The following is a 25,962-nucleotide window of genomic DNA, read 5'->3' as shown; positions in this document are numbered from 1 at the left end:
GATGTTTTTTATGTTCTTTTATTTTAGATTCCGGAATAGATTTGCCGTTGAACTCTCCCGCGTATACAATTTTTTATCTTGTCTGTGTATTTTTGCTGAATCATCAACAATGATTCTATCTGAAGCAGTCTTCACTGCTTGATGGTGAGCCGTCATGGCCTTCAGGCCATTCAGAAAAGACTTTAACTTGTTACAGAAGCAAAAACTAATAACACACAAATACTAATAAATTTAATAATCTTTTGAAACAACTTGTTTAAAATAAATCAAAATGAATAATTCTCTATAAAATAAAATGACCTCGATTACAAGTTTTCTATCTGAGATCTGCAGCTTGAAGTACTTTTGTCAAATTGTCTGGTGTTTTCTGAGGTATTTCAGAGAGGATCCATTAGTAGGCTGGCTATGTGTTTGGGTTCAGCTCAATTAAATACAAACTAAATGGTTAACTAATGAAATCTAATTACCTCAGTTGGAGCTTAACAAGTCCTATGTTAAGCTGTGTTCACCTATGGTGATATTGGAACCTCCCCATGGTTGGGGTTATGAGATTTAATGTATCGGCAGGGTATAGAACGCTTGACTATGTGAAGTACAGTTCAACACTCCAGGATGACTAATCAATGTTTTTTAAAGGGGAGGTGGTATGTAAAAGTGACTTTTTAAATCTTTATATCATGCTATAAGACCTGATGGAACTGAGTGTTTGCAGAGCTTTTCATATGAACTGCTTCTCAGTCCAATGATCCTACCAACTGTTGTTAACGGCGTCATGAAAATCATTGTTACAATGACATGCTGAAGGCTGTGCCAGAAAAGCGTCATATCACGCAGTCATTTTTCTTTTAAGTCATGTTTGATATATGCAGCATTTTTATAGCAACTGAAGATGACATAGCTACTTGATTTTTCTATAAAATGGCACAATGTGTCTGGGAAATACATATTACTGCCCCTTGAAGGCCTTATTGATAGATATGGATTTACTTACAATTGCCATTTTCAGTTTCCAGGTTTTTCTGAGGCTGCTGTTTCTCGAGCAAAAAGGGGATTCTGAAAATGTTAACGTGCAGACAGTGCAAGGAGGGAACAAGGCTGCTGGAAATAAGCAGCCAGTTGGCAGGCTTAAAGCAGTGGTTGACATTTGCTGAGCCAGTGTAGCGGCATTCACACAAAAGGACATTTTGTAAAGACTAATTTAACAAGAAATGATGACATAATCGGTGCTTTAAAAAAACAAAAAAAGCAACAATTTTTAAATGAGTTTCATTCCGAATGCACTGTTACTCAGAGGTCATAGCTTCTCTGCTCTGTTGAAATCACACTGCTCTGCTTTGTTTGCTGCCTCTGGAGCTGTTTAATTTATTTCTTCCTCTCACTCTAAATCAAAGACATCCCTTTCCTCTTCACATTCACACACTTGTCACTTCTCCTCCATCTCTCCCCGCCCCCTGTGCTGGAGTAGCCCTCTGCCTCTTTCTCTCTCTTGCTTTCTTTTCCCTCCGTGTGTGTCTCTTGTGCATTCTGTTCCTGTTTGCCCTCTCGGTGTCTGTCTGCCACTCTTTCCTCCAGCACCTCCGTTTCCACTTGGTACTCCCCTGCCCTCTCCTGCTGTCTCTGTCTCTTACAGCTGGTAGGGAATGTAGTGAATGCTTCTGTAGAACCTCTCTGTCTTTAAACCTCTAGGGACTCATGCTGAAGGGTTGGAGTGTGTGTGTCAAATATACGCCTTTATCCAGGTGTATGTTTGTGTGTTTGGTGTGCCTGACAGCCCCAATTACTTCATCAGATGCCAGAGAGATGGAGGAGAGCACTTAAAGGACAGGCACTCGTCACCTTAACACAAGTTTTCCTTCTTTCATCTCCTCTTTTTCCAAAGCAGGCAAATGCAATGTGGGTCAGCATGACACGTCTATCTGTACTTGTTCCTGCTAGCTACAGCTGTCTAATGGGTTCCCTTCTCTCGTTTTGTTCTTACTCGTTTGTCTGTTTGATGCTGTCAGCATGAAGCAAGAGCTTAGTTTACCTGAGGACCCTTTCAGAGTTTTCTGTCATTGATTCCACTTAGCGCTCCCACTGTTCTTTTCACTGTACAAAGTTCAAACCACTCAGGAATGAGTCCAGTGTGCATTTTGGTTTTGTGTGAATCACCTGTTCAGCCATGGACTTAATTTGAATGAAGTCAGGCAGATTCAGGGAGTTGGAACTCTTTATTTTTTAGCTTTTGGGAAAATAATATTCTTGCAGTTTGGTGACAGAACCTCTAGGTTTGGTGTTTGTGACCATTTTACAATAGATTTGATCTGATTTGGAGAGGATTACTATCAACAATGAGAACTAAGGAATACATCAGAATTGATACCAATGCTATACAAGGACAACATGAAAGCAACAACATATTAAGACCGAGGATTGTTTCTGGATTTACACCTATAAAAGTTTGTCTCTTGGTTTTTCTCTACCAAATCTTGGGTGACCTTACCGAATAAAATCATTTTATAGTAGACAGTCATTTTCTTTATCTAATCATGAAATTAAATATTTGTTGTTGAGTCTTGGCATCTGAAATTCTCTGACTCTGATCTTTTCTTTTAACTCCCTAAACATTTTCTCCACTGTGATCAAAATATAAAATTGGGTTCTCATCTGGTGTCAGAGTTTAGTGCTCTAAATGTAGATATGAACAAGTTTAGTGTCCATTTTTATGGTATCACGACAGTAAGCACACATTTGACTTTCTTGAAGGGTGTGTTCTCTTATTTTTCCAGTTTTGAAGAATGGCTTAAAGAAACGTGCTCACATTTAGGCAACCACATATTAAATCTTCTTAAGCATTGTGATCAACTTAAAATGTAACACAATTCAGTTGCCACCTAGCTTGACTTTATTTGAATTGTAGGGAGGGACATTGATTGTGGCATCGACGATTTTGTAATAAATGTTCTTACAATAAACATTTAAAAGAAAATTCACTGTTTTTCATGGAGTGAAATAAGTTTTTATCCTGAGACTTTTTTCCTTATTTCTGCCTTTCAATAATGTCAGAAGGCACTGTACTTTTTCAAAGCTCTCCTAAACCAGTCAGTACTTCATGTGGTTCTGCTTAACAAACCAAGGGAGTTAAATTACCTATTAACTTCAGGTTTGCGCTATATCCTTGAACTTGTGTATAAACTGTATGGTAACACATGCTATTGCATTTCAAGTGGTTATGTGTGCATTTTTTTTATTTTCTTGGACGGTAGCAGAAATCAAAACCAAATGATGTGCTCAGTGGCTCCATTTGGAAAACTCCAGTCAAAGCTGCACAGGAGTTCTTGCATGAGGAAACAGTTGTGAGTCATAATAAAAAGCCCAGTGTTAAAATTGTGCTTTAAGGGATGGAGATGAAAAAAAAAAAAAGAAAAACTGTCAAGAAGTACATAACATGAAGCAATCAAAGGCCCACTGCTCAGCTGCTCAGTCAATCAGACCAAGGTCTGACGGCAGCCCAGCAGGGAAGAAGTTAGAGTTAAAACTTTTGTTGTCTGGGAGAAAAGTTTCACTTTGTGCAGAGAAAACTCAAAGTTTTATGAGGAATACTATGGACATAAAGGAGGGTATTATGTAAAATTGACTTTTTTTTAGCTTTATATTATGATTTTATTTCATCATCAAAATATATATCTGGAGTGTTGCTTTGGTTCTTTCATGCATGCAGACTACTTCTCAGTCCCACACTCCTCAGAACAGCTATAAACGGCAAATGGAAAGGCCTTGTTGTGATGACATGAAACATCTGAGTGTTGCTGCTGAAATCCAGACTCATTGGACCAGGTAAAAGTTTCACAATCTGTAAATGTTTGAAATTTGGTGAGGATGTATGAAGATAACCTCAGTTTCCTGACAGGAATCGTGACTGTTTTGGTTGTCTGTTGCTGTAGCTCACCTTCTTCGAGGTTCTGCAGGTTGTTCATTTAGATAGAATTTCGCTTCCGTTGGCTGAAGGAAGTGGTTAATTTATCTACTCCTCCTCCAAATAACCATGACAAAAGCAGTTTGGTCTACTTTTCTCTTTTCCACCAGTCGCTCTAACCCTGAGAGATGGCTGTTCTGGAAAATCCTCACAGTTCCTAAAGTATTCGAATTAACATTAACAGATTTGAACAAGTATGCCATGTTCAAATCTGTATAAATTGCCTCTCTTTTGCATTTTAATTCTTTGTATCAACTTCAGCAATTCATCTTTACCTCGTCTAGCCACAGAATGAAAGCTGAATGCAAGCAGACCTAATAAAGTGGCCGATGAGTGTATTTCATTCTCTACTTTTGCAAACAACAAATGTATTTGTAGCTGTGGCTGCATTGATCCGCCTGTGTGCCCCTCAGTATGTAGATCAGATGCAAAAAGCTGCCCTCCAGTAGCCTCTTCTCATGCACAAAGACAGACACGCTTTTTTCTCTTTTCGACAGCTTGGAAACTTGAGAACTCAGAGGTTTGTGTAGGAAGGTGGTGGGCAGCTAACAGAAGGATTTAAAAAGCTTGCTAGGGGATTTTTTATTTTATTTTATTTATTTTTTTGCTGTATACAATCTGTGGAGTGTGTGAATGTGTGTGTATGCGTGTACACCCTGCAGGCTTTGGGGCATTAAGCTGTTGAGGTGTCAGGCAGCAGGGTGTTATTACAAGCCAGATGTACTTAAAGGACAAACAGATATATGGTCCATGTAAAGGCCAGTCATCTGTCCTCCACCTGCCTGTGTGAGCCTTGCTGCTGCTCTGCTTGTCCAGGTTCATTTATTTGGTTAATCACAACCACCTTTTTCTTCCTAATTTCTCTTTTATTCCCTGTTATCTCCTCTCTTTCACATGTCCCTCCTCAACTCCATCCCTTTCCCCATTTTTCGGTCTCATCTTCTCTCTTTTGTGTTTGAATAAATGACAAAAAAAAAAGCCACAAAAAGGCTTAGGCTCTCACTGTATCCTCCCTACGCTTGTAGTCCCAGTCTACGTACCCACATTGCACTGACCCAGATAATGTCAATTCACACCGACTCTCCACAAGCACAAGTCCCTCTTACTCCATGGCCGATTGCTCGCCGCGCATACGGTGAGCTGAGGTTGCCCCCTTAGCACCATGGTGGGGGGAGAGGGGGTGTCTGCTTCATTGAGATGTTAGCCTAAGCCAAACCTGAGGACAAAAAGGTTGGCTTTGGAGGAAAGTGGATACTGTGAAGCTGGGCTGGGTCTGGCGCAGTGGTTTGAGCTGTGCAAGCAACCCCCAGGAGAGAAGCAGAAAAAGCAGGCCAAGGACTGGAGAACTGTTCATGCATGTTTCAGCTCTGCACATCCTTATATAGCTCTACTCCCTATAGGGAGACACGGTACAAAAGGAGAGAGGTGTAGAGGGGAGAGCGTGTTGCCTTTGGGTACACTTCTCATTAATTGGTTGTCTTCCATATGCTACTGAGCTCCAGTTAGGGATAAATATCTACGTACTCATGGGGAAGTTAACAATTTTCACATTTCCATAGTGTTAAATCCGTGTTAATTCAGATAGCAGAGGAGACGTTCAGGCTGCCAGTGGGTTTGCTGGGCAGGAAATAGAGGGACAGGAAGGCAGCTATTGACCCTTCCCCCCGACTCCCCTCCCTCACTCTTTCTCTAGTTCATGGATGGCTTCCAGATGTACGATTGGATCGGCGCTAAACAGGCTGGGGGTTTTTTTGTTGTTTTTTTTTTTTATATACAAACAGATGTGACTGTGTTTGAAATCCAATTTGTTTCTGTGTTTGAGTATGTTACAGCTGCTCCTTTGTTCTGCATCCAAAAGAAACCACTAATTAATTGAAACAAAGAAATTGTTGAAACAAACGTAACACAAAGACTGCTGAAAGATGGAACAATTTCATTGTCACTATTAATAACAGTCTGTTGAGTCCAGTGGCCTCTAAAATGCAAATATTTAGAGGTACATTTAACTTGGGTTTGAGTTTTGCTTTGTGTGTTTACTGCTTAGTTTTTGTCAGTGTGAAGTGTGTAAAGTGTAAAGAAAGCTACCAGGTGTCTGGGATGGCCAGCTTATTTGTTTTTTTGTAATTTCTTACTAAAATACTCATACTTTTTTGCATGAAAACCAAACTTCAATGTATGGTTTTGAGATTTTATGTGATTGACCAGCCCAAACTAGTCCATACTAAAAATCAAAGTGATGTATGATTTTTTAAAAATGCTTTTACATGCAAATCTAAACAATGTGGCTTAAATTTCTGCTATGCCCAATTAACTATAATACCACAAAATAAAGTGCAGCTCAATTAGTTTCCTTCATTTGTCACTTTTGCCGTAAGAAATCCTGTTTGCAAGTTGATAAAAACCATGAATAGGACACAGCAGACACATACAGATCAGATGAGAACATTTAATGTTTTTCCCTTCATCCAAAATGTTACATATATTGACAACTAGCAGTGCACACAACTAAGCATAACTTTAGTTACAGGATTTTACTTGTAAAATATAATTTCTTTACAATTCATAAATATGCACCATTTTTGTTTTGTTACGTAAAACACTTTTAAAATGTTTTAAAGTTTGCTAGATTGTTGGTAACATCCCTCAGTAAATTTAAATTAACAGCTGTGAAAACAACTAGAATTTAACGGTATAACATTTTAGTCATATTCCGGAGTAATCAGTAAGCATGCAAAAAATATATTTCTTGAACATCTCAGAATTACATGTGTCTAAGTACATTGTTGTTTATACTTAACAGTTCATGAATAAAAGGTGGTGTGAAATACTACAGTAGATTCTCAAAACCAAGAACCAAGAAAGAAACATTTTTAGACAGGAATGGGATTTACACTTTGTTGAATTCATCTTATACATACATAGATTAGCTTGATGATTCTAAATGAAACAGGAGCATTATTCATGAGAGTAATGTCTACCACCACCATAGTCTCTTTTTATGACTTGCTTTCACGCCGGTGCCTTGCTGTGTGAAAGGAGCTGCATCAAGCTCGATGGGTTCTTGTACCTTTCAAGGTGGCATTATCGACAGAATTATCTTGATAAGACTTACTCAGATGGAAAGCCTTTGCTGGACTTTGTTTAGCACAAAAAACTACCTGCAGTGGCAATTTTCCTCTTTTGTATGCGACACCCTTGACTTGGAGCAGGCTGAATGGATTCACAGGGGCATGCATCTCAAATATGCGTGTAGAAAGTTTTTTTATGGGATGCTTTATTCGTTGACAGACAGCTCTGCACTAGGAGGGTTATGATAATATTTGAAGCCTATAGAGTCATTCATATTGATCTAGAGTAATATCCAGGTGGATAATTTCCCTTGATCTGTCACTAATGTAGCTGTCTGACAGAGTGACTTTCTTCTGCAGCCTCAGTGTTAGTTACCTCTGCCAGGGAGGTCATGTTTTCATTATCTATTTGTTTGCACTCTGTGCTGTCAGATTTTCCAATATTGGATTTTCAGCCCCACTGGATTTCATGAAAAAAAAAAAAATTCTTCTCCAGGCCTCGTTCTTTATTTTTCTTTAATCTTCACCAACATTGGCTCAAAACTTTACACCAAGCCTCCCAAGAGCAGCCACACGAAACCTTGCTTTTCAAAAGCCTTTGTCCACCACCACTAAATTAAGCCCTGTTACTATACAGGAAGTGAGATCATTCCTAAGCGCTGCTTTGATCACAAGGTTTGGTGAGCATATGTTGGACTGCATTTTAGAGGGAGCGCAAACAAATTTACAGCACGTCATCACTTGGGAGTGCAGCAAGAAGCACGCTTTGACTAATGATGGCTGAAGTCTTTCTGCTCCGATTTACTCAGGAGGTCTCAAGGCCAAGACCTCAACATTTTAAGGTCAAGAGCTAGCATTTTTTCTTTTTTTTTTACCAAATGTCTGGTTATTACTCATTATAGACTCAATCAAATTTAGTCACTGTCAATCCTGATTAGAAAGTGCCTTGGTAAAATAAGTTTTCCACCTTTTCTCTCCTCAAATTTAACTAGCAGAAACTTTTACTTGCCATTTAGTCATTAGACCAGGGGTGGAAATTAGCAACCATCACTGGCCAAATGCGGGTAAAAGTATGAAGTGACGTGTAAATTGGAGCAACGCACCCGCCACTGTGGCGGGTTGACAATTTGAACAGAAAAAAAAAAAAAAAGCGTCCAGGGGAGGACTGACCATCTGGAGTCCAGACTGATGTACATAATGTCCAGATCTGGCGGCCCTACACTGTCATGATTTAACAAAAAGAAAATATTAAATCAAATTTTCATCGACCGCGACAGCCCATTGGTTGATTTTATTGACAGACATTGGGCTTATCCAATAAAATTCCTGAGTCCTCCTTGGACCGCCCCTCCCCTCTAAGTTTATAAATACATCCATTCCAGCTAACCGGAGTCCAAGAAAATGAGCGGATACATAATTCTGAGATTAAAGTCAGAATTCTGACTCTAAAGTCAGAATGTCAGAATTCTGACTTTAATCTCAGAATTGTCAGAATTCTGACTTTGATCTCAGAATTCTGTCTGACTTTGATTTCAGAATTCTGACTTTCTGACTTTAATCTCAGAATTCTGACTTTAAAGTCAGAATTGTCAGAATTCTGCGATTAAAGTCAGAATTCTGACAATTCTGACTTTATAGTCAGAATTCTGAGATTAAAGTCAGAAAGTCAGAATTCTGAAATCAAAGTCAGAATTCTGACAATTCTGAGATTAAAGTCAGAATTCTGACTCTAAAATCAGAATGTCAGAATTCTGACTTTAATCTCAGAATTCTTTTTTTTTTTTTTTTTGGTGGCCCTAATCCTCTTCCTTAGATACAAGACGGGGCAGGTCAGGAAAAATTACAACAAAAGCTAAAAAGTGCATAAACCCATTCAGAAAAATGTGTCAAACTAACCGATATGTTAATTAAAACACTGACTTTGACCGTTGGAGGAGATTCACTAGAAGAAGAGGGAATTAGCAATTCAGGGGCTTCAATATTGATGGAGGAGGATGGTGAGAAAGACGTGACCAGGGACAAGATGGAAGAAGAGTTCAGGTTAGCAGCTGCTGCCTGGTAAGAAAGAGTGAAAATGTTCATAAAGAAAAAGTTTCATGTAGGCAGGAAGGCATTTGTGTGTGAGGGGGAAGCTAACACTAAGCTCCAGGTAACCAGAAAAACTCTGGAGTAATACAAGAATGATGATGATGATGGCCCGTGGAATTAATAATGATCACGTTCTGAGATATTTTAGTAATAATTGTTGATTTCAATAGAAAACGTAATAAGTAAGGGAAAACAAATAAAACAGTTAGAAAACAGCTATTGATACAATTTTAAAATATTTTTAAAAATTCTAGACACATCTTTAATAAATGCTATTAGGGAGAGTCGTTGCCAAAATTTGGAAATGTTCAACATATGATTGCAAGAATGTTAGGGTTGTGTAGTTAAAATTTGCCGTTAGTAATTACTTCAAATTAACTTATTGCATTACAACCCTGGTAAAGTGTACATGCTTTATGTTAAATTATTCGGTATGTGTACATCTGTACGGTAAACTTATTGTCAGTAAATTGGTTTTCATAGAGTTAAGAATAAATCATACATTTTCTATAATTTGCTTGTACTTGCAGGATTTGTAATAAAAAAAATTAAAAAAAACAGTAGCTGGTGAAATGTCTGAGTGGCCGGTAAAAGATTTTCAAAAATTTTTAATTTCCACTCCTGCACTGACCAACAAAAAGTTGCACCTAATTGTGGAATGTCAGAGAAAATTGAAAGAATATAGTAATATCCTTTCAAAACTTAGCAAACAAGGTGCTCTGGTCAGATGAGACTATAATTGAACCTTATGACCAAAAAATGTCAAAAATTATGTCCAATTTCTTCCCTCCTCACAGCTACACATTACTAAGTGTCGGCCTATCACATAAAATCACAATAACATCATTAAAAGATTTCAGATGGAGTGTAAAAAAAGTCTGAAAAGTTCAAGGAGCTGGAAAGCTTCTTCCAGGAACTGTAACTCTATGAAGCATTTATTGAATAAGAGGAAACAAATCATGGACTGTATTTTGCTTCAATCGGCTACAATTTTAGCTTGAGGACACAGAGAATATGGCTTTGTAGCTACCTCTGACACTGTGTGTGGGCATGCGCGTGTGTGAGAGAGAAAGTGACAGAGAAAAGAACCATGGAGCTCTCCGTTCCCTCTCTACCCGAGAGGATGAATTATTGAGAGTGATGAACTGAAAATAACGTGGGTGAGGAAAAGAGGTGCACCGCTCCTCGTGCACTCCAGTGGTCACGGGGCTGGCTGATGTCGGCACGTTTACTGCAACGGTTTGCGTGAGGGAACGGTGTGACCATAGCATACATGTGCATTTGACTGGATTTGGAGATCTTGAAGCAATGAAAGTTCCTTAAAGAGACAAGTTATCCTTTCATTCTGCTGGCCTTTTAACCTGATAGCCTCACAAACAGAAGAATAAGTTATTCAGACTGTGGAGCTAACTCCCAGCAGACCACTATAGGCCTGTCATGTTTTCTCCCTCCTTTTCTTCGTCTCTCCTTCACCATCCACCTCTCGTCCATGACCCTTTTCACGCAGACTCTCACAAACACATGCACCTGGTATCAATTTAATCTGTTTTTAGACTGCAAGATAATCACCCGGGCTCAAAATTAGTGTGCCATCAGCTTGGGTTACTGCTAAAAAAGTGTTTGTCTGTGTGGATGTGTGCGACACGTAATTGCAATGAAATTGAGCTTTCTCTATTTTCCTGTAATTTTTTTTTTTTCCTCAGAGGGGTTTATGTATGTGTGTGTGTCTGTCAGCAAGAGAGTAAATATTTGTGCAGGAGCTCTAGAGAAGGTCAGGGTCAAAGTATGACAGACAGCCCAGTGGGAAATAAAGACACACATTCAAAGGCAGACTCACAGACACATGACTCAACTAAAGATGCAGAGAAAGTATGTAACACAGGGAAGGCACAGACAAAGACCAAACATGAATTGACAAACATTGAGGAAAGTGGAGTGATAAGGAAAAAACAGAGGCAGACAAAAGATGGAGAACAGACAGATACGCAGAGAGTTCGTAGGCAGGAATCCTCTAAGTTCCTCTTGGTCGCTCTCAGTAATTGGCTGGTATCCAGAAGACAGAGTGGATCAGAAAGCAGCCGGCGTGTACTCATGTGGTTCATGTAGTGGTCATCATAAAGCATTTCATATCTGGTCTGACCCTGTGTGCACGCATGCGTGTGCATCAGTGTGTTTGTGAAGCGAAGTGGGACTCAAAAGATTCCATAGGAAACGTTACAATCAGTTCTGAAATGTCAATCATGGAGCACTGTAGTGTCCATCTGGTCATTGCCCGTGTCCAATTTTCACACGTGGAGCTAACCTGTCTTTCTCTAGTAGTGGCCTCTTGAAGGCAGACGTAATTTCTGTGGTACATCTTGTGCCCGTAAGCTGCTGTCACAATGTTTTCCAATCTGCATGATATGTGCATGACATGAGGGTGCAAACGTGCGGAAAGGAAGGGGATTTCGTAAGACATCAAGTCCGCATACACACACACACATATATATATATATGTATATATATATATGTATATATATATATGTATATATATATATATATATATATAGGAAGGTGGATCATGGGTTGAGCTGCAGTTTACAGCTAGTTTCAAGCGTCCAGCATGCTGATGTACAGGTGAATTTAGCAAATGCTTTTTGCAGCTCTAGGTCAGTGTTGCTGCTGCATCATTGTCAGCAGTACAATATTTGTGTTGTAGTTATATATTCTTTTGCTACGTTAAGCCAAAATTATTCATAACCCATTCCTAAGTAATCCTTAATTTCTTTTATCACAATGCTTCTTCTGACAGTGAGTAATGTTAATACTTTGGAGTGGTTCCATAGAGAATCTGTGGAGGGAGCTAAAGATTGGGGTGATGGCAAGGAGGCCTTTTAAACCCAAAGAACTGAACCTCATTGCTAACAAAAAACTGTCAAAATAACAGAAAAATCATCCAAAATAGCAGCAAATTTAACAGGATATTTGACTGATTTTTTTCCAGTTGATTCAGGACAATTGTATATCAATTTTCCTATCAGAAACTAAATTACATATACATGACGCAAAATCTAAAAATCCCACTTTGCTGAGCAAACACCAGCTTAGGGAGTTTGTTTATGCTGTTAATGACAAGTTGAATGGTTCACCTGCATGTTTATTTTTACCCATAAGGTGCAGTACAACTTTCATTAGCATCTGTGCAAAGTTCATTCAGTGCAATGTCAATTCGATCCGAGACATTTTTCACGGGCATGTACACATGGGCACAAACACACATAAACACACGCGGAGACGCGACCTCGGTGGCCGCGAAGGACGTCACACTCAATCTTGTTAGATCTCTCCACTGACGCTTGATGTATCAATTTTTAAATAGCTTGCCTCAACTAACGCCTGTATACACACACACATGCGCGCTCATGCAAGCACACAGACTGCTCTGTGCTCCAGGAGCTGTGCCACTCGAGGGGTACTCGAAGGGTTCTATCTTGAAAGCCTGTTGCCATAGTGACCATTATGGAGCTCATCCCCCGTGGGCCAGCAAGCTTTACACAACTTCACTCGCTGAACACACATACATACACATAAACAACCTAACTATACCCCCCACCTATTTACAAACACACATAGACATCCTCTTTCTGCCCTTTATGTTAAAGCTGGGACCGGGCCAATGTTTGACTTGAACCAAGTGCCACGAAAAGCAGGAAAACAGATCAATCAGAGCCTAAACTAGGAGTAACACTTGAATGAAATGGAGGATAAAACTTTGTTGTAGACCTAAGCTGGTATTTTGATCAGGCATATGTGCAAAACACACAAAACAGATGTTTTTTTTTTTCAATACAGTTCAGTACAGTTGAGAATAATGACTTTGAAACACAAACCTGGTATGTATTGATAGGAGACATGATGATTATGGAAAAGCTCAGAACCTCAGTTGCAGTATATTATAAAATTTTCTGGTTTCCTATTTAATTTTAGTTTATGGTCTGTCCATAAACTAAAACTCACCATAATATTGATATTACTTTGTTATTTTAAGTCATATGGCAAATAAGAAAAAAATATCTCAAAACATTCTTTTTGTTTTATCTTAAGACAGATATTATGGATTTCTGTAGCGCTTGGTGGTTAAAATTTTCCACATATCAGAATGACTGCAGTGCAACTTGATAAATGAAATAAAATAAAAGTTCTTAAACTGATAAAATTGCAATAAATTGTAGTTAACTATTTTGTAAAAGTCAAAAACATCCATCCATCCATTTTCTGTACTGGGGTGCTGGTCTCTATCTCCAGCGAGACATTTCGGGCGAGAGGTGGGGTACACCCTGGACAGGTCGCCAGTCTGTCGCAGAGTCAAAACATTGATTGGGATGACTTTTAAACTGTTTTACGCTACATTAGTGAATGCATCACAGATGGTGGATTGAGAAGAGCTCTGTGAGTTCTTCAAAACTGAGAATTTGTTTTCATACCTAACCCTGTTTCAAAGTTGTCCACAACTTTCCCCCTGACCTGCCTGCTGACCATATAAAGACCATTGAAACCTTTAGTGAACAGTGGTATTAGGTTTATCAAAATTAAAGATGCTAAGTTAAGCAAAAAAGATTATTTGAAACTACATTATTCTCTTTCCTTCCTCTTCACAATTATGGATATATGTATAAAATCTGTTTATATATTTATGTATGAAACAAATTTTATCAGTGGAACTGGTAGGATAACAGTAAATGACCCAATCTTATGGGACAGCGTTTCCATTTTCTGATGTTCCTTGAAAGGTTAATGAAACTATTTTCAGACTTATAAAGAGTAGAATAGGTTAGAAATTGAATCAACAGACTCCAATCAGTTTGTTTTCCCGAGGGAAGAAGTTGTCCTTTTCCCATCTCAATCAGAGCGTGGTGACTGAGGGTGTGTCTTCAACAACAGCACTATATCATATCTAAGAGCTATCGATTGGCATGAATACACTTACTCTCTCTGGTGACCACATGAATAACCCTGCATCTGAGGCCAGTTTTTATCAGGACTGTAGGAAAATAATTTATTGAGCGCATTTCAAATATAGCCTGAATGACAGGAAATTTGATTCCAGTAATTTCCATGTCGAACAGAAAAAAAAGAGGGTATGGAAAAATATTATTTTCAAACATTATTCTCTTATCCCTTTGTTTGATTGTTGTATAGTTCATCTGTTTGTCTATCCATCCTAACCATCCATTATTCCATCCCTCCATTGAGAAGATGTCTGTCCATCCATCCCATCAGTTCATTTTTATTTATACCTAAAAAATGGGCTAATAGAGTCAGAGAGCTCTGGAAATTTGTGCTAGAAATATAAGGAATTTTGAAATAAAATACTGCGAGAAACGGTTCACATACAGGTGTAACGGCTTGCAAACCCAGCTTTCGTGTGCAGTGGTGTAAAATTAAAAGTCTAAGATGTCCTTAGACGTTTAATAAAAACTGTAATGAGAGTCAGGTGGAACACCAGAGCAGCAAGCGGGCTCCACATATAGCCAGGCCGCCATTCTTGCAAAAAGTTTTAGATCAGGCGGTTGTACGGTCGCCAGGCCTGGCATGTGTTGCCAGGTCTGTCCTTTAGCAGTAGGATCCTTTGTGCCTCTCTGGCTGGACAGCCAGGACTCTCCGGATGCACGGCCTCTAGAGAAAAGCTGCTTTTTCCACCGCGCTCCTACAGCCCAGCCAACAGGAACACAAACACGGTCACCAGCACAGCACACAGGCACCCCTATACCTTAGAACCCGACAGGATGGAGGAAAGAGTTGAAAGCCCCTGAGAATTATCACTCCTGTCCCTTTCTTCCTACTCCTTTACTTTCTATTTCCTCCACACACACACACACACACACACACACACGCCGACATGCACACACCGACACACATATCCTTTTTTTCGGTGTTCTTTTGGGTCTCTTGGGGTTTGCACCAGTGGACTAGGCTCCTGTATGATGAATGATTTGCCTAAAAATACTGTCTGTATGCAAGAGAGTACATCATCCAGGTGGAAGAAGTTCCAGCCATAGGGACATTTCACATTACTTTTAGGCCCCTGTTTCCATTCTGCTGCCCCTCGGTTTACAGAAACATCGAGCAAATTTATGTGTGTGTGTGTTGGTGTGTGTGGGCGTGTAGGGGTGGGTGGGTGTTTGTACTTATGTGAGAATCTACAGCTTTCCTGCGAGAAGTGACGTGTCGCTTGATTAAATCCATGACCTTCACCAGCGGTACAAGCAATCAGCTGGTGCATTCACACACCTGCTGCGTACTTAACACCTTCTTGGCACACAAACATGTAATCAGCACCTGGTGGAATGCGCCGCATTATTGATCCATACACACAAGCAAACCTGCAGTATATGTAAATACATACACAATGTTTGGAGACACCATCATTTCATGCCGCAATAGTGTTTTAGTACAGCTGTAAGAAAAGCTTACCTGGACGGGACTGCCAGGCCTGTAGATGTGTAAATAAATACATGTGTAATCTGGAGTCATGGTGCTAGAAAGGAAAGCCAGGAATTCCTTCTCCCTCCCTAGGATGCAAGAGGGAAATCATTCAAGTCCCCGGGCTGCTTCCATTGAGCTATATCAGGGTTTTCCCTCCTCACTTTTATGACTGCGCATAATGACTAATATGCAACCACGGAAACACCAAGAGCAACAGTCGTGCTACGTTATTGCGATTATTATTGTGACCGAGGCCGTGTACTGTTGTTCTCCTGGTTTTGTCAAAATCTAATTCTTACATAGGAGGAAAGGCGGCTGATCTTTCTGTTGCGTCGGGTTATTGTAGTGTAACGGCCTGCAGTTCTGCAAGCCTTTAGCCTGATGAGAAAGGATCTCTTGTGGAACTCATGTCACAATAAATTAAATCCAACATTGTTTGCTTTCTCTTTGCCATGGGTGCTGAACGGCCTGGCAGATTGTTTTTTTCTTCTTCTTTTTTAACCTGTGGACATATTCTTTCTTCTTCCAGTTTAAAATGTTATTTGTTTAATGCAAACAAAACTGAGCTTTTATTTGTCCGATTTAGATAATCACTGCTCTGACTTTATTTTTTTAATGTATTAATTGCATTTTATATCTTTGCCAATGACTGACACAGATACAGTGCCTTTGTTACCAGCAGCATTGATAAAATTTTAGTCGTTCTTCTTAAATTGTTAGTACAAAATCTTTTTTCAATGTGGTTCTGTTGAAAGATGATGAGCATTTCTTACTTGCAGTAGAAAACTCTCATGGCATCTTTATTTTGTCTAAATCAATTAGTAACATGTGAACAGTAAAACTAATTTCTAGTCCTAAAGGGGCAAATTATAAAATCACCTCATACCATCTTGGAACAATTCAAATCTCAAGAACATCATAACCCTTCATGTGAATAATTAAGCGGCTTTAAAAAAATTTAAATTTGCCAATGTGATGATGATCTGAATGGTCATTGCATAAACTACATCTACAGACTTTAATTGTTTAGAGATGCTAGAAGTTCAATTTCGTCTTGCAATAAGACTTCTTAAAGGTCACATGTTAAAGATAACATGTTAACTCATTATAACTTTTTAACAGAACCAAATTTCGAAAACCCTAACCTGTTATTTAAGGCAACACTTTTTATTTTTTTTTTTATTTTTCTGGGATATCAATTTAATCATATTATAGATATAAACCTTTTATTTTTTAATGCTAGTGAACTCTAATTTATGAATCATTAAAAATGAAAAGCTCCCACTTTTAAAAGATAACTCATAACATTCAACTGAGCCAAAAAGGCTTTTTTTATGTTTTGGATTTCTACAGAGACTGCTGTAATTGCTTCGGTGGGAGAAACATTTTAATAATGCAGAATTATTCAGGTCATTATTGAGATTAAAAAGATACAAATTATTTCAGGGCATTTTTGGCCAAGAGGGGCATCACTGCACCTGCAGCACAAACAAGGCCTATAATATTTACTGAAGAAGGGATAACTTTATTCTAAAACTAATGCATTGAACCTCATATACACGGTGGGCATTATAATTAAAATAAAGTTATAAAATAAATAAAGTTATTGGGGTGCTAGGCTTTTAATTCTTCAGCAGCTATTGCTTGGCTAATATTTAAAGTCCATATAATTTAATTCTTTATTTCTATTCTCCAGCATGCAGACCTGGAACGTACAAAGCTTCAGCCACAGATGCCTACTGCACCAAATGTCCTCCTCACAGCTCGTCTCCACATGAACAGGCCATGGAGTGCATTTGTGAGAAAGGGTTCTACCGTGCTGAAACCGACCCGCGCTCAATGGCTTGCACACGTGAGTAATACAAACACTGGAAAAGAAAAAACTTTGCTACATTGAACATGTCATTTACACAAACAGCCCTAAAGCTCTTTGTTTACTGTGCTGATTTGTATATTTTAATGTTATGGAAATATTTCATTTCACCTTTTTCAATAGGTTGATAAACTTTTACAAGACTTAAATGGCTGCTTTGCCATTTTAAATGTATACACTTCCCAGCGGGCACACTTACAGTGCAAAACACATGCACCCAACGAGTATAGTTTTGTGATTGCAGTCAATAAGTTTTCATTCTTTGTTTTCAACTCCAACCATCCTAAGGGTAATATAAACTGCCTTCGCAACACGACTGAGCTATTTTGTAACAAAGAAAGCGAAGACTGGACAGAAATTTCTCTAGATATGGAAAGTGGATAGAGACATGTCCCAAAAATCTGCAGGTATAATTGCACCTTAGCTAGGTTCTTTTCATCCTTCCACTAAATTATTATTTCTTGTACTAATTAAATACACTGACATTTGTGTCTATAGCATGACAAAATGTAAAAAGTTCAAGAAATATGAACAATCTTGTTACGTTATGTTTTGTACATTCTCTCAAAACACGCAGGGGAAGTAAACAATAACACTTGGATTTACGACAATGGCATGTTGGACATGTTGGAGAGAAAAAGGAAGTGTGGAGGAATACACACGTGCAGACATTCGACACACCCGCACACACCCCAACATGGACAGATATACCCAAACCCATTATCGGGTTATGGTAGATTACACTCATTAATCGTTGTAGCAGGTGAGATATGACTGATGTTATCAGCTGGAAATGAGTAACGGTTTTCTTCAAATATATACGGCCACAGACATACACACACACACATGTGCTCTGCTGAGTGGTTAGCAGCACCATTTTCAGGTTTGAGAGTGAAAAATGAGAAAAGAAGGAGAAAAGGTGAAAGAATTATTCATAGACATGGATAATGACACTTGAGACCCAGGAAAAGAATAGAACAGTGGGAGGAAATAGGAGTCTATAAAAGTCATATAATCTAAGTGTCATAAAAGTGTCAAAAAAGGCTGATCAGTAGTAATGGTGATAACAGACTCGAGTATCACTCAATGAAGTTGGGGGATGGTGAAAAGACCATGGCAGGATTAGCAGCTCAGTAACATTTACCCACCCGTCCTCTACCACGAAGAGGCGCTCACTATCGGGGAAACCAATCAGACAAAGTCCCAGACCCCGCTGATCCCCCCAACCCCCTGAGGCTCGCTGCTCAGTTGGGACCTGATGAGATGTCATGAGAAATTGGCATCTGTGTCCAGCAAAATCTTCATATGGCTGAGATCCCTGCACCACGCTGGGCTGTAAGCAGCCAAAATCAGAGGCTTCCTCTCAAGTGGTTTCCATGGAAAATGAATGGCATTGAATGAGCTCAGTGTTCATTGTTGATGTGCTGGAATCTTCTCAAAGCCAGACCAAGACAGCCATGGAATAGCTCTAGAACTGTCCTATAAATAAACACACAAGAAAATCTTTTTGAGTTGAATAGGAATTGACATTACCTCTACTTAGTTGTTGGTGTAAATACCATAGTGAATAACTTCCTGAAGGGTTTTTTAAAATGAGCATCATTTAAGCAGACGCAGGGGTTCTCAACTATCAAAACCTCTATCAGAAATACAAGCTGTAAGGTATAAAGAAGATCTCTGTATCAATACATTTATATATTTTGTATAAATGTATTTAAACTGGAGGTGAAATGTTTTGAAAAAAAACATTGAATTACCTTGAAACTTGTTGTGCAGCAGTACACAAATATGGATAAAATTTTTTTGGGACAGTCTTTTTAATTTGGGAGGCACAAGTAATATACAAATATATTACAAATATATTATAATATACATTGTTTTGAATCTGAATATGCAGAATGCAGAGACTCCTCTGTCACAAAACATTAGGATAGCTACAAAGCCGTTTGTTTAAGTAATTTACAAAAGGCTGATATTGGAGTCATACATTTGTAAGTAACTGCTAATAACTCAGGGGACGTGTAACTTAGTGTAAGACAAAACAACAAATTGTGACATTGTACCAAATGTAAGTGAATTTATACACTTTAGTAGTGGACACACTGTCATCTGGTTAGATGTACGACAAGAAGAGGCTGTGTTTTAGCTTCAGCAGTAAAGACCACAATTGACTTATCAAGAAGTAAACACTTATCTTCAAATGGAAATGCAATATGTTGCTATTTAAACTGGGGTTACAAAGGGAGAGCGCTTCCAGTGCCTCTGTAGCTCACCATTCATCTCTGCTTTAGGGTAGAAGCTAAAAGCTACATCAGATTTCACAGGCAGTGTTTGGTGGAGGTGATTCCATTAGAATTTCGCTGTGGGCACTTCTGCTCCTCTGATTTTAAAATTTTGTTTTCAAGCATTTTTTGGTTATTGATAGAGTTAAAAAAGGATGCATAAGGAAATAGCTGAGGAGTAGGCATCAAGGATAATAGGGGGAAGAAAAAGCAAGGATCAACTTTCTTCTTTTGCCAATTACAAATTGAATGAAGTTTTTCCATGTGCAGAAACATACATCCTCCATTCTCTTCCATCAGGTCCTCCATCTGCTCCAGAGAACCCTATCTCCTCTGTGAATGAGACCTGCGTGACCTTGGAGTGGTCGCCGCCCCGCGACACAGGAGGCAGAGGGGACATTACCTACAGCCTCCATTGCAGAAAGTGCTCCGGCGAAGGCAAAAAGTGCGCACCGTGCGGCAGCAGCGTCCATTTTGTCCCGAGACAGTTCGGGCTCTCGTCAGCCAGCGTGCTGATCACTGACCTCCAGCCGGATTCTAACTACACTTTTACGATCGAGAGCCAGAACGGAGTTTCAGATCTGAGTCCGACCCTGAGAGGCACTGTGGTAATAAATGTTACAACATCGCAGACAGGTGAGAACGTGCACATTTACTGGAGTAATGGTTTTAAACATGACTGTTAATAAAACACAAAAAGCAACATTTAACCTGAACTCTGTCGGATTATGTTTCCTGAGCAAAGAAAGTAAGTTTTAATGTGTAACAATAAGATTTTATTTTTCTTGTGAACAAAAGAGCCTTTCAAAAGTGTATATTACATGTTATTGATAAATAAAATGCAAATCAGAAAAGCTGTAAGGAAGTTCATGGTTTCTCTGGAGAAGCTGCAAAGAGCCAGAACTTTACAACGATTAGTTGTGCTCTCTTCTAGCTGGCCTTAATGAAACAGTGATGAGAAGAAAGAACGCTACAAACGTCCCATTTTTAGTTTCCCACAGGCCAAACTAGGCAAACATGCTGAAAATGAAACTCTGGCACTTTTTGGTATACATGCTGAATCGGATGTATGGCTCACATCACCCTGAACACAGTGTACTCATGGTGTAGCTAAAACAAGGCATTCCTAGAGGAACACTTTTCAGAAGACCTCACTCCAAAATGACTCAACGTCCAGATCTAAAGGCAATCAAAAATCTAAAGTGGTAACACTTAAAAGTGCATTTTTGCTGAAGCTCTACCACTAATCTAACTCAACTAGGAGATCAAATTAATCTCTATATGTGCAAAGATAGTACAGAAAAAATGCTAAGACGTGCACTTTTCAAGGCAAGGAAATATGGTTCTGCAAAGAATTCTCTGTGAAGCCAAATACAAATCAAAATTTGTCACACTTTCCAAATTTTAATTTACAAATCTTTAAGCATCAAGGTTTATTTTTTTCTGTCCACTTCAAACTTACATTAAACTTTATGTTGGTCTATTACACAGAATCACATTAAAACACATTTAAATTTGAGGTTGCATAGTGAGAAAATGTTAAAACGTGTAAAATTATTTAGAATGCTTTTGCAAGGCACTGTACCGTCCAAAAAAAAAAAAAAGTGACAATCTTAATTTGCTGCAATGGGGAATTTCACTGATATCACAAAATGACCCTGACGTGTCTATGCTTACACGTGTAGGCATAATAGTATGTGCAGCTGTCATTTGGTGGGACTGAAATTTGTGTAAAAGATAGGTGTTCATGACAAGGTGCTGATGAGTAATAGGCCTCCTACTATACGCGTGGATGTGTGTGTAGTGGAAAGTGAAAAGGGGTGGAGGAGGTTGTTAACCACATTACAAGCTGCACATGCTATTCACAGCTATAAGCCCGAGTTTCACACATTTACACAAATACAGGCGCAAGCGAGTAAACCCACACCGTCATCCCACCAGAGCAGGTGTCCCAGTGTGGAAACACTGCACAGGAAATCACACAGTTTTAGTGGTTTCACGTTGATAATGGTTAGATCACATAATGTTCCTATGAGCAGCATAAATGTGCGCTTCATTAAATGCTGCTGACACACGTGTACTGTACATAACATGTCGTGGGCTGTGTGATTACCAAAATGTATGACTGACACACTGCAATATGGCTTTGTGCAATAAAGCGTCGTAGGCATTCTTTTTCTGATGTCTTTGTTTGGCCAAACCATTTGCTTTTTTGTTCCTCTTTTGTAATCATTTTAACTTATCTTTCTCCTTGCTGCTCATGCTTTCTTCTTGTCATTTTAGTGAGTGTTGTGTTAAAGGAAAGGCGAAGCAAGGACAGTGTAACATTGGCCTGGCAGGGTCCGGAGAGACCTAATGGGGCGATCGTGGAGTATGAGGTCATCTACTACGAGAAGGTGAGGGAGGCACTGAAAAGCACTGTTCTCTGCTGATAGAGATAAAGTAATTCGATTTTTCTGTTATAGAACAAAAAAAAGTGTTATGATATAAAAATGTCCCCTCTTTCTGTGGAAGCTCAAAACATTTGTATCAAAATATTTCTTAAAGATTCTAAAGTAGAGTTTTACTGAGACTTTACATTGTTGTTTTTATGCACGTTTCACCTGCCAATAATAATATTGGAACACCTCCAAAATTTGGCTTTAGCATCTTTCATTAACATGGTTAAAAATGATTGAGACCACAGTTTATATGTGTGTTCCCTAGAGAATGAAGAACGCTGAAAAGTCTAAAAGGTTGCCAAAATGTTCAATTCCTGCATTGAACAGTGACAGAGGTTAAGCACTCAAAGGATACAACAAAACAACTTTCCTATACTCCATTGAGGGTATATATTATGCTGAGAGTCTGCTAAAAAAGATCATGCCATATGATACCCTATATCCATCTATTCTTTATTTACACCTGCGTATCCAACATATATGTTTTTTGGATTGTGGAGGCAAGCCATGACTCAGGGATCTTCTTGATGCAAGGCAGCGCTACTTTGTGTAGTCATTTTACTTTAGATCAGAACAAAAGTACAGAATATCTGCTATCAAATAAATGTTTTTATTGTTGCTGCAAAATCTGAAAATGTTTTTGCAGTGTTGCTTTTTATCGAAAAAAAATCAAGTGCACCAAGTTAATATGAGTAGATTTTTAGTAGGAGTCTCTGGTTTGGTTAGCCTGATTTCAGCCAGCTGACCAAAAGTGTGCAGCAACAGCTCAGGGAAGAGGAGTGCTACATTGCTGTATGCTCTGAGAAATTAGTGGTTGCTTCAGCATCTTTTGTGGCATCTCATTCAAATTATTTTTTCTCAAATTTTTCATATTTGCATATAAATTTATCATTTTTTTATACTGTAGTTCTTTAAAAAGATTACACCAGAAGATTTGAATTATCTTAGCACATGTAGACATTAAATGTGGTTAGGGATGTTATTAATCCTAAAAGACGTCTTGACAATAACAGGTAGCATGCAAGTAATCTAAATTTGTTCATTGTTTCTATTTTTTTTCTAAATTAACTATTTCTAAATTACTGCAGCAAACCTTTTTCAGATTTAATACAGTACATTCATTCCTGTTTTACTTGTGCTCCTCCTACATGTTGGCAGGATATGGGTTTAGCCTAAGGCCACGTCTCTAATGACTTGTTCATCACAAACATGCCGCTATCGCTCTGGTTCCTCTGCCTTTTTTTTTCTCATATCCCCTCCACTGCTCACATCAAGGTAATTAACCACACATCTGTCCAACAAACCTTGTAAAACATAGCCAAGGTGATGAAATTAGACCTGTGTGTCTGCGTGTGCTGGCATGTATTAACAGTAAAGTCCCGTTAATCCGTATTGTAGAAGGTCTTCTCTCAGCAGGGAATCAGCTTACTGGCGGACAAACTTGTTCTCTCATCATCCCTCTGCATACACACACACACACACGCCCGCACACCCCCGCACACACACATCTAAGTAGGGGTGGACGCACCTGAAAGGTAATAGAGGAACAAAGTGAAGCAGCTTTGACCAAATATTGCCCCAGAGTTAAGAGAAGATAAGATTTGGGATTTGACAGATGCTCAAATATAAATGTGGCCAAATCGACCAGTGCTGAAAATGATGTGAAGTGCATTAGATTCCGAGAGACTGCTAAATTCAACAATTTAAGATGTTCTATTAGATTTAAACATTTCTATTTATTCTGCCTTTCTTGATACCACAGCCCAGAGCACCAGATCAAAACCGTTTTCATTTTTATGTCTTCCTTGTTTTGAGTATTTATTTTGTTTCCTGTTGTTTAATCCTCCTCTTCAGAACCAGCGGGAACAGAACTACACGGTTTTAAAGACTCGATCCAACATGATGACAGTGGACGGCCTGAAGCCTGGGACCACCTACGTGTTCAGAGTCAGGGCTCGAACTGATGGGGGATACGGGACGTACGGTGGGGAGATTGAACTGGAAACCAGCCATGAGGGTAAAAAAAAAATTGCATCTCATTTTTATTGACTTTTTTGTTTTCCTTCCATTGTCTTTTCTGCTCAAAACTCAGTTTTTTCTAGGATTTTGGGGAAGCAACACAGAATGTCTCCTTATTAAATGTTCTAATAGCTGGATAGTCTTTATATCCAGATATAATTATTTGAACTGTCTTACATCTTATTGTTTTCTGATATTTTGCGATTAGAGATTTTTTTGGTTGGCAATGTTGGAAAACATAAGTCTGATGTAATGTCAGACTTTGAGAAGATGAAGATCATAAGTTTTGTTACAGCGTGTATTTTTATAAATATTTCTTATAGCAGACAGCACCGACAGAAAATCATTCACTCCTTTCCAGACACACTCCACTTTACGGTGAAGTCTGACATGGTGTTTTGATATTGCGAGATCTCATGCCACGAGATATTTACACGTGTATGCTGCCATGATGATTATCAGATGAGTCATTCCTTCCAATTCACTAAATGAATTCACTTTGTGGTTTTAAAGTTCCCTGCTTTTCACCCCAGCTCCTTCCTCGGTTTGGCTGTTAGGCAGAGACGCCTTGGCAGTCTCGCATGTTGTCATGCACGCATTTGAGTCAGTGGCTTCAAAGTGTGCTGAAATACTTTTTCCGGTAAAAGAAAGAGAAATCAATTTGACAAGAAAGAGAAATATGTGAATAGGGGATTGTTTTGGAGATCTTGATTCAAACAGACTTTTGGAGCAAAGTGAAAGGCCTGAACAGGTTGGCTCCAACTAAAGTCAGGACAAATTCATAGAAAAAGGATTTACGTATCTTTTTACATCCAACCTCCCCTATCACAGAGCTGGCTGTCCCAAACCCTGTTATTTCAGACCAGATAAGCCTCATACTATGCATACTATGTGGAATCCCTATGATATAGTTGTCAAACTCCCTGTCACGTATCCATTTCGCCACCTTTAATATTGCTTCATCATGAGCTCTTTGGGGGTTTTTTTTTACTCTCTTTAATGTGGCTTTCAAAGCGATCATTGATTCCTAGACAGGCGGGGAGAGTGGAGTGAATCAGTAAATGTGTAGCGCTTCAAAGTACATTGACTGTGCAGTACAGAAAAGGCATGCATTAGCCTATAAATCATTCAGTTGTCAATAAAAGTATTTCAGAGCCTTATTTCTTCTCCGGCGCTCCAACAACTATCATTAATTTGATGCCTCAACATGCTGCATGGGTCTCTGTGGTCTACAGCCTCCTCACACAACAGGTTCACATCAAAGTAAGGCATCATAAAATGTAAATTGGCTGATCTTGTACCAATCACATGCAGTTATCTAATTAGATCAGCTGCATTGATCATGAACGATGCGTGTATGTGTGAGCCTCCAACTGTAACAGGAGATCAATACCTGGATTATTATGACTTCTCAAGATGCCCAGCCGTATTATGCATATGTGCGCCACACACACTTGCAGACGTGGATGTCTGCTCATGCTCAGCTAAGCCAGATAAATGGGGGTATTTGTTTTGAGTAATGGCTCGATTGGTGTGGCGTAAAAATCGATGCGTCTTTGCAGAAAGTTCTTGGCGTTAGCCTTGTTATGTGCAATGTTAACATATCCATTTGGACAGCGCGGCCGAATAGGAATGGCTTTCATGTCTCCTCTTGTACCCTCACAGGCGATACAGAGAGGGAGAAAGCTTTTCATCAAGAGCCTTACTTACTATTCCATCCACCTCCCTTTCCTCTCTTGTGCCTCTGTTTGCTGCTCTCTCTCTCTCTCTC

General features: G+C 39.0%; 1 protein-coding gene across 3 annotated transcripts in view; it reads left to right on the top strand.

Annotated features, from left to right (window-relative positions):
• LOC114146535 (ephrin type-A receptor 3-like) overlaps positions 1-25,962 on the top strand; it is a 102,752-nt gene that overhangs the window by 37,100 nt on the left and 39,690 nt on the right. For all 3 annotated transcript variants that reach the window (XM_028020689.1, XM_028020688.1, XM_028020687.1), the window contains 4 exons: positions 17,273-17,428; positions 20,032-20,367; positions 22,015-22,127; positions 24,027-24,189. In XM_028020689.1, the coding sequence (XP_027876490.1) occupies positions 17,273-17,428; positions 20,032-20,367; positions 22,015-22,127; positions 24,027-24,189 (768 nt within the window). The remainder of the gene's footprint in view (positions 1-17,272; positions 17,429-20,031; positions 20,368-22,014; positions 22,128-24,026; positions 24,190-25,962) is intronic.

Source organism: Xiphophorus couchianus, chromosome 6, assembly GCF_001444195.1.
Source record: "Xiphophorus couchianus chromosome 6, X_couchianus-1.0, whole genome shotgun sequence".
In the NCBI taxonomy this organism is placed as follows: domain Eukaryota; kingdom Metazoa; phylum Chordata; class Actinopteri; order Cyprinodontiformes; family Poeciliidae; genus Xiphophorus; species Xiphophorus couchianus.
This window is presented reverse-complemented; position numbering and strand designations above follow the sequence as displayed.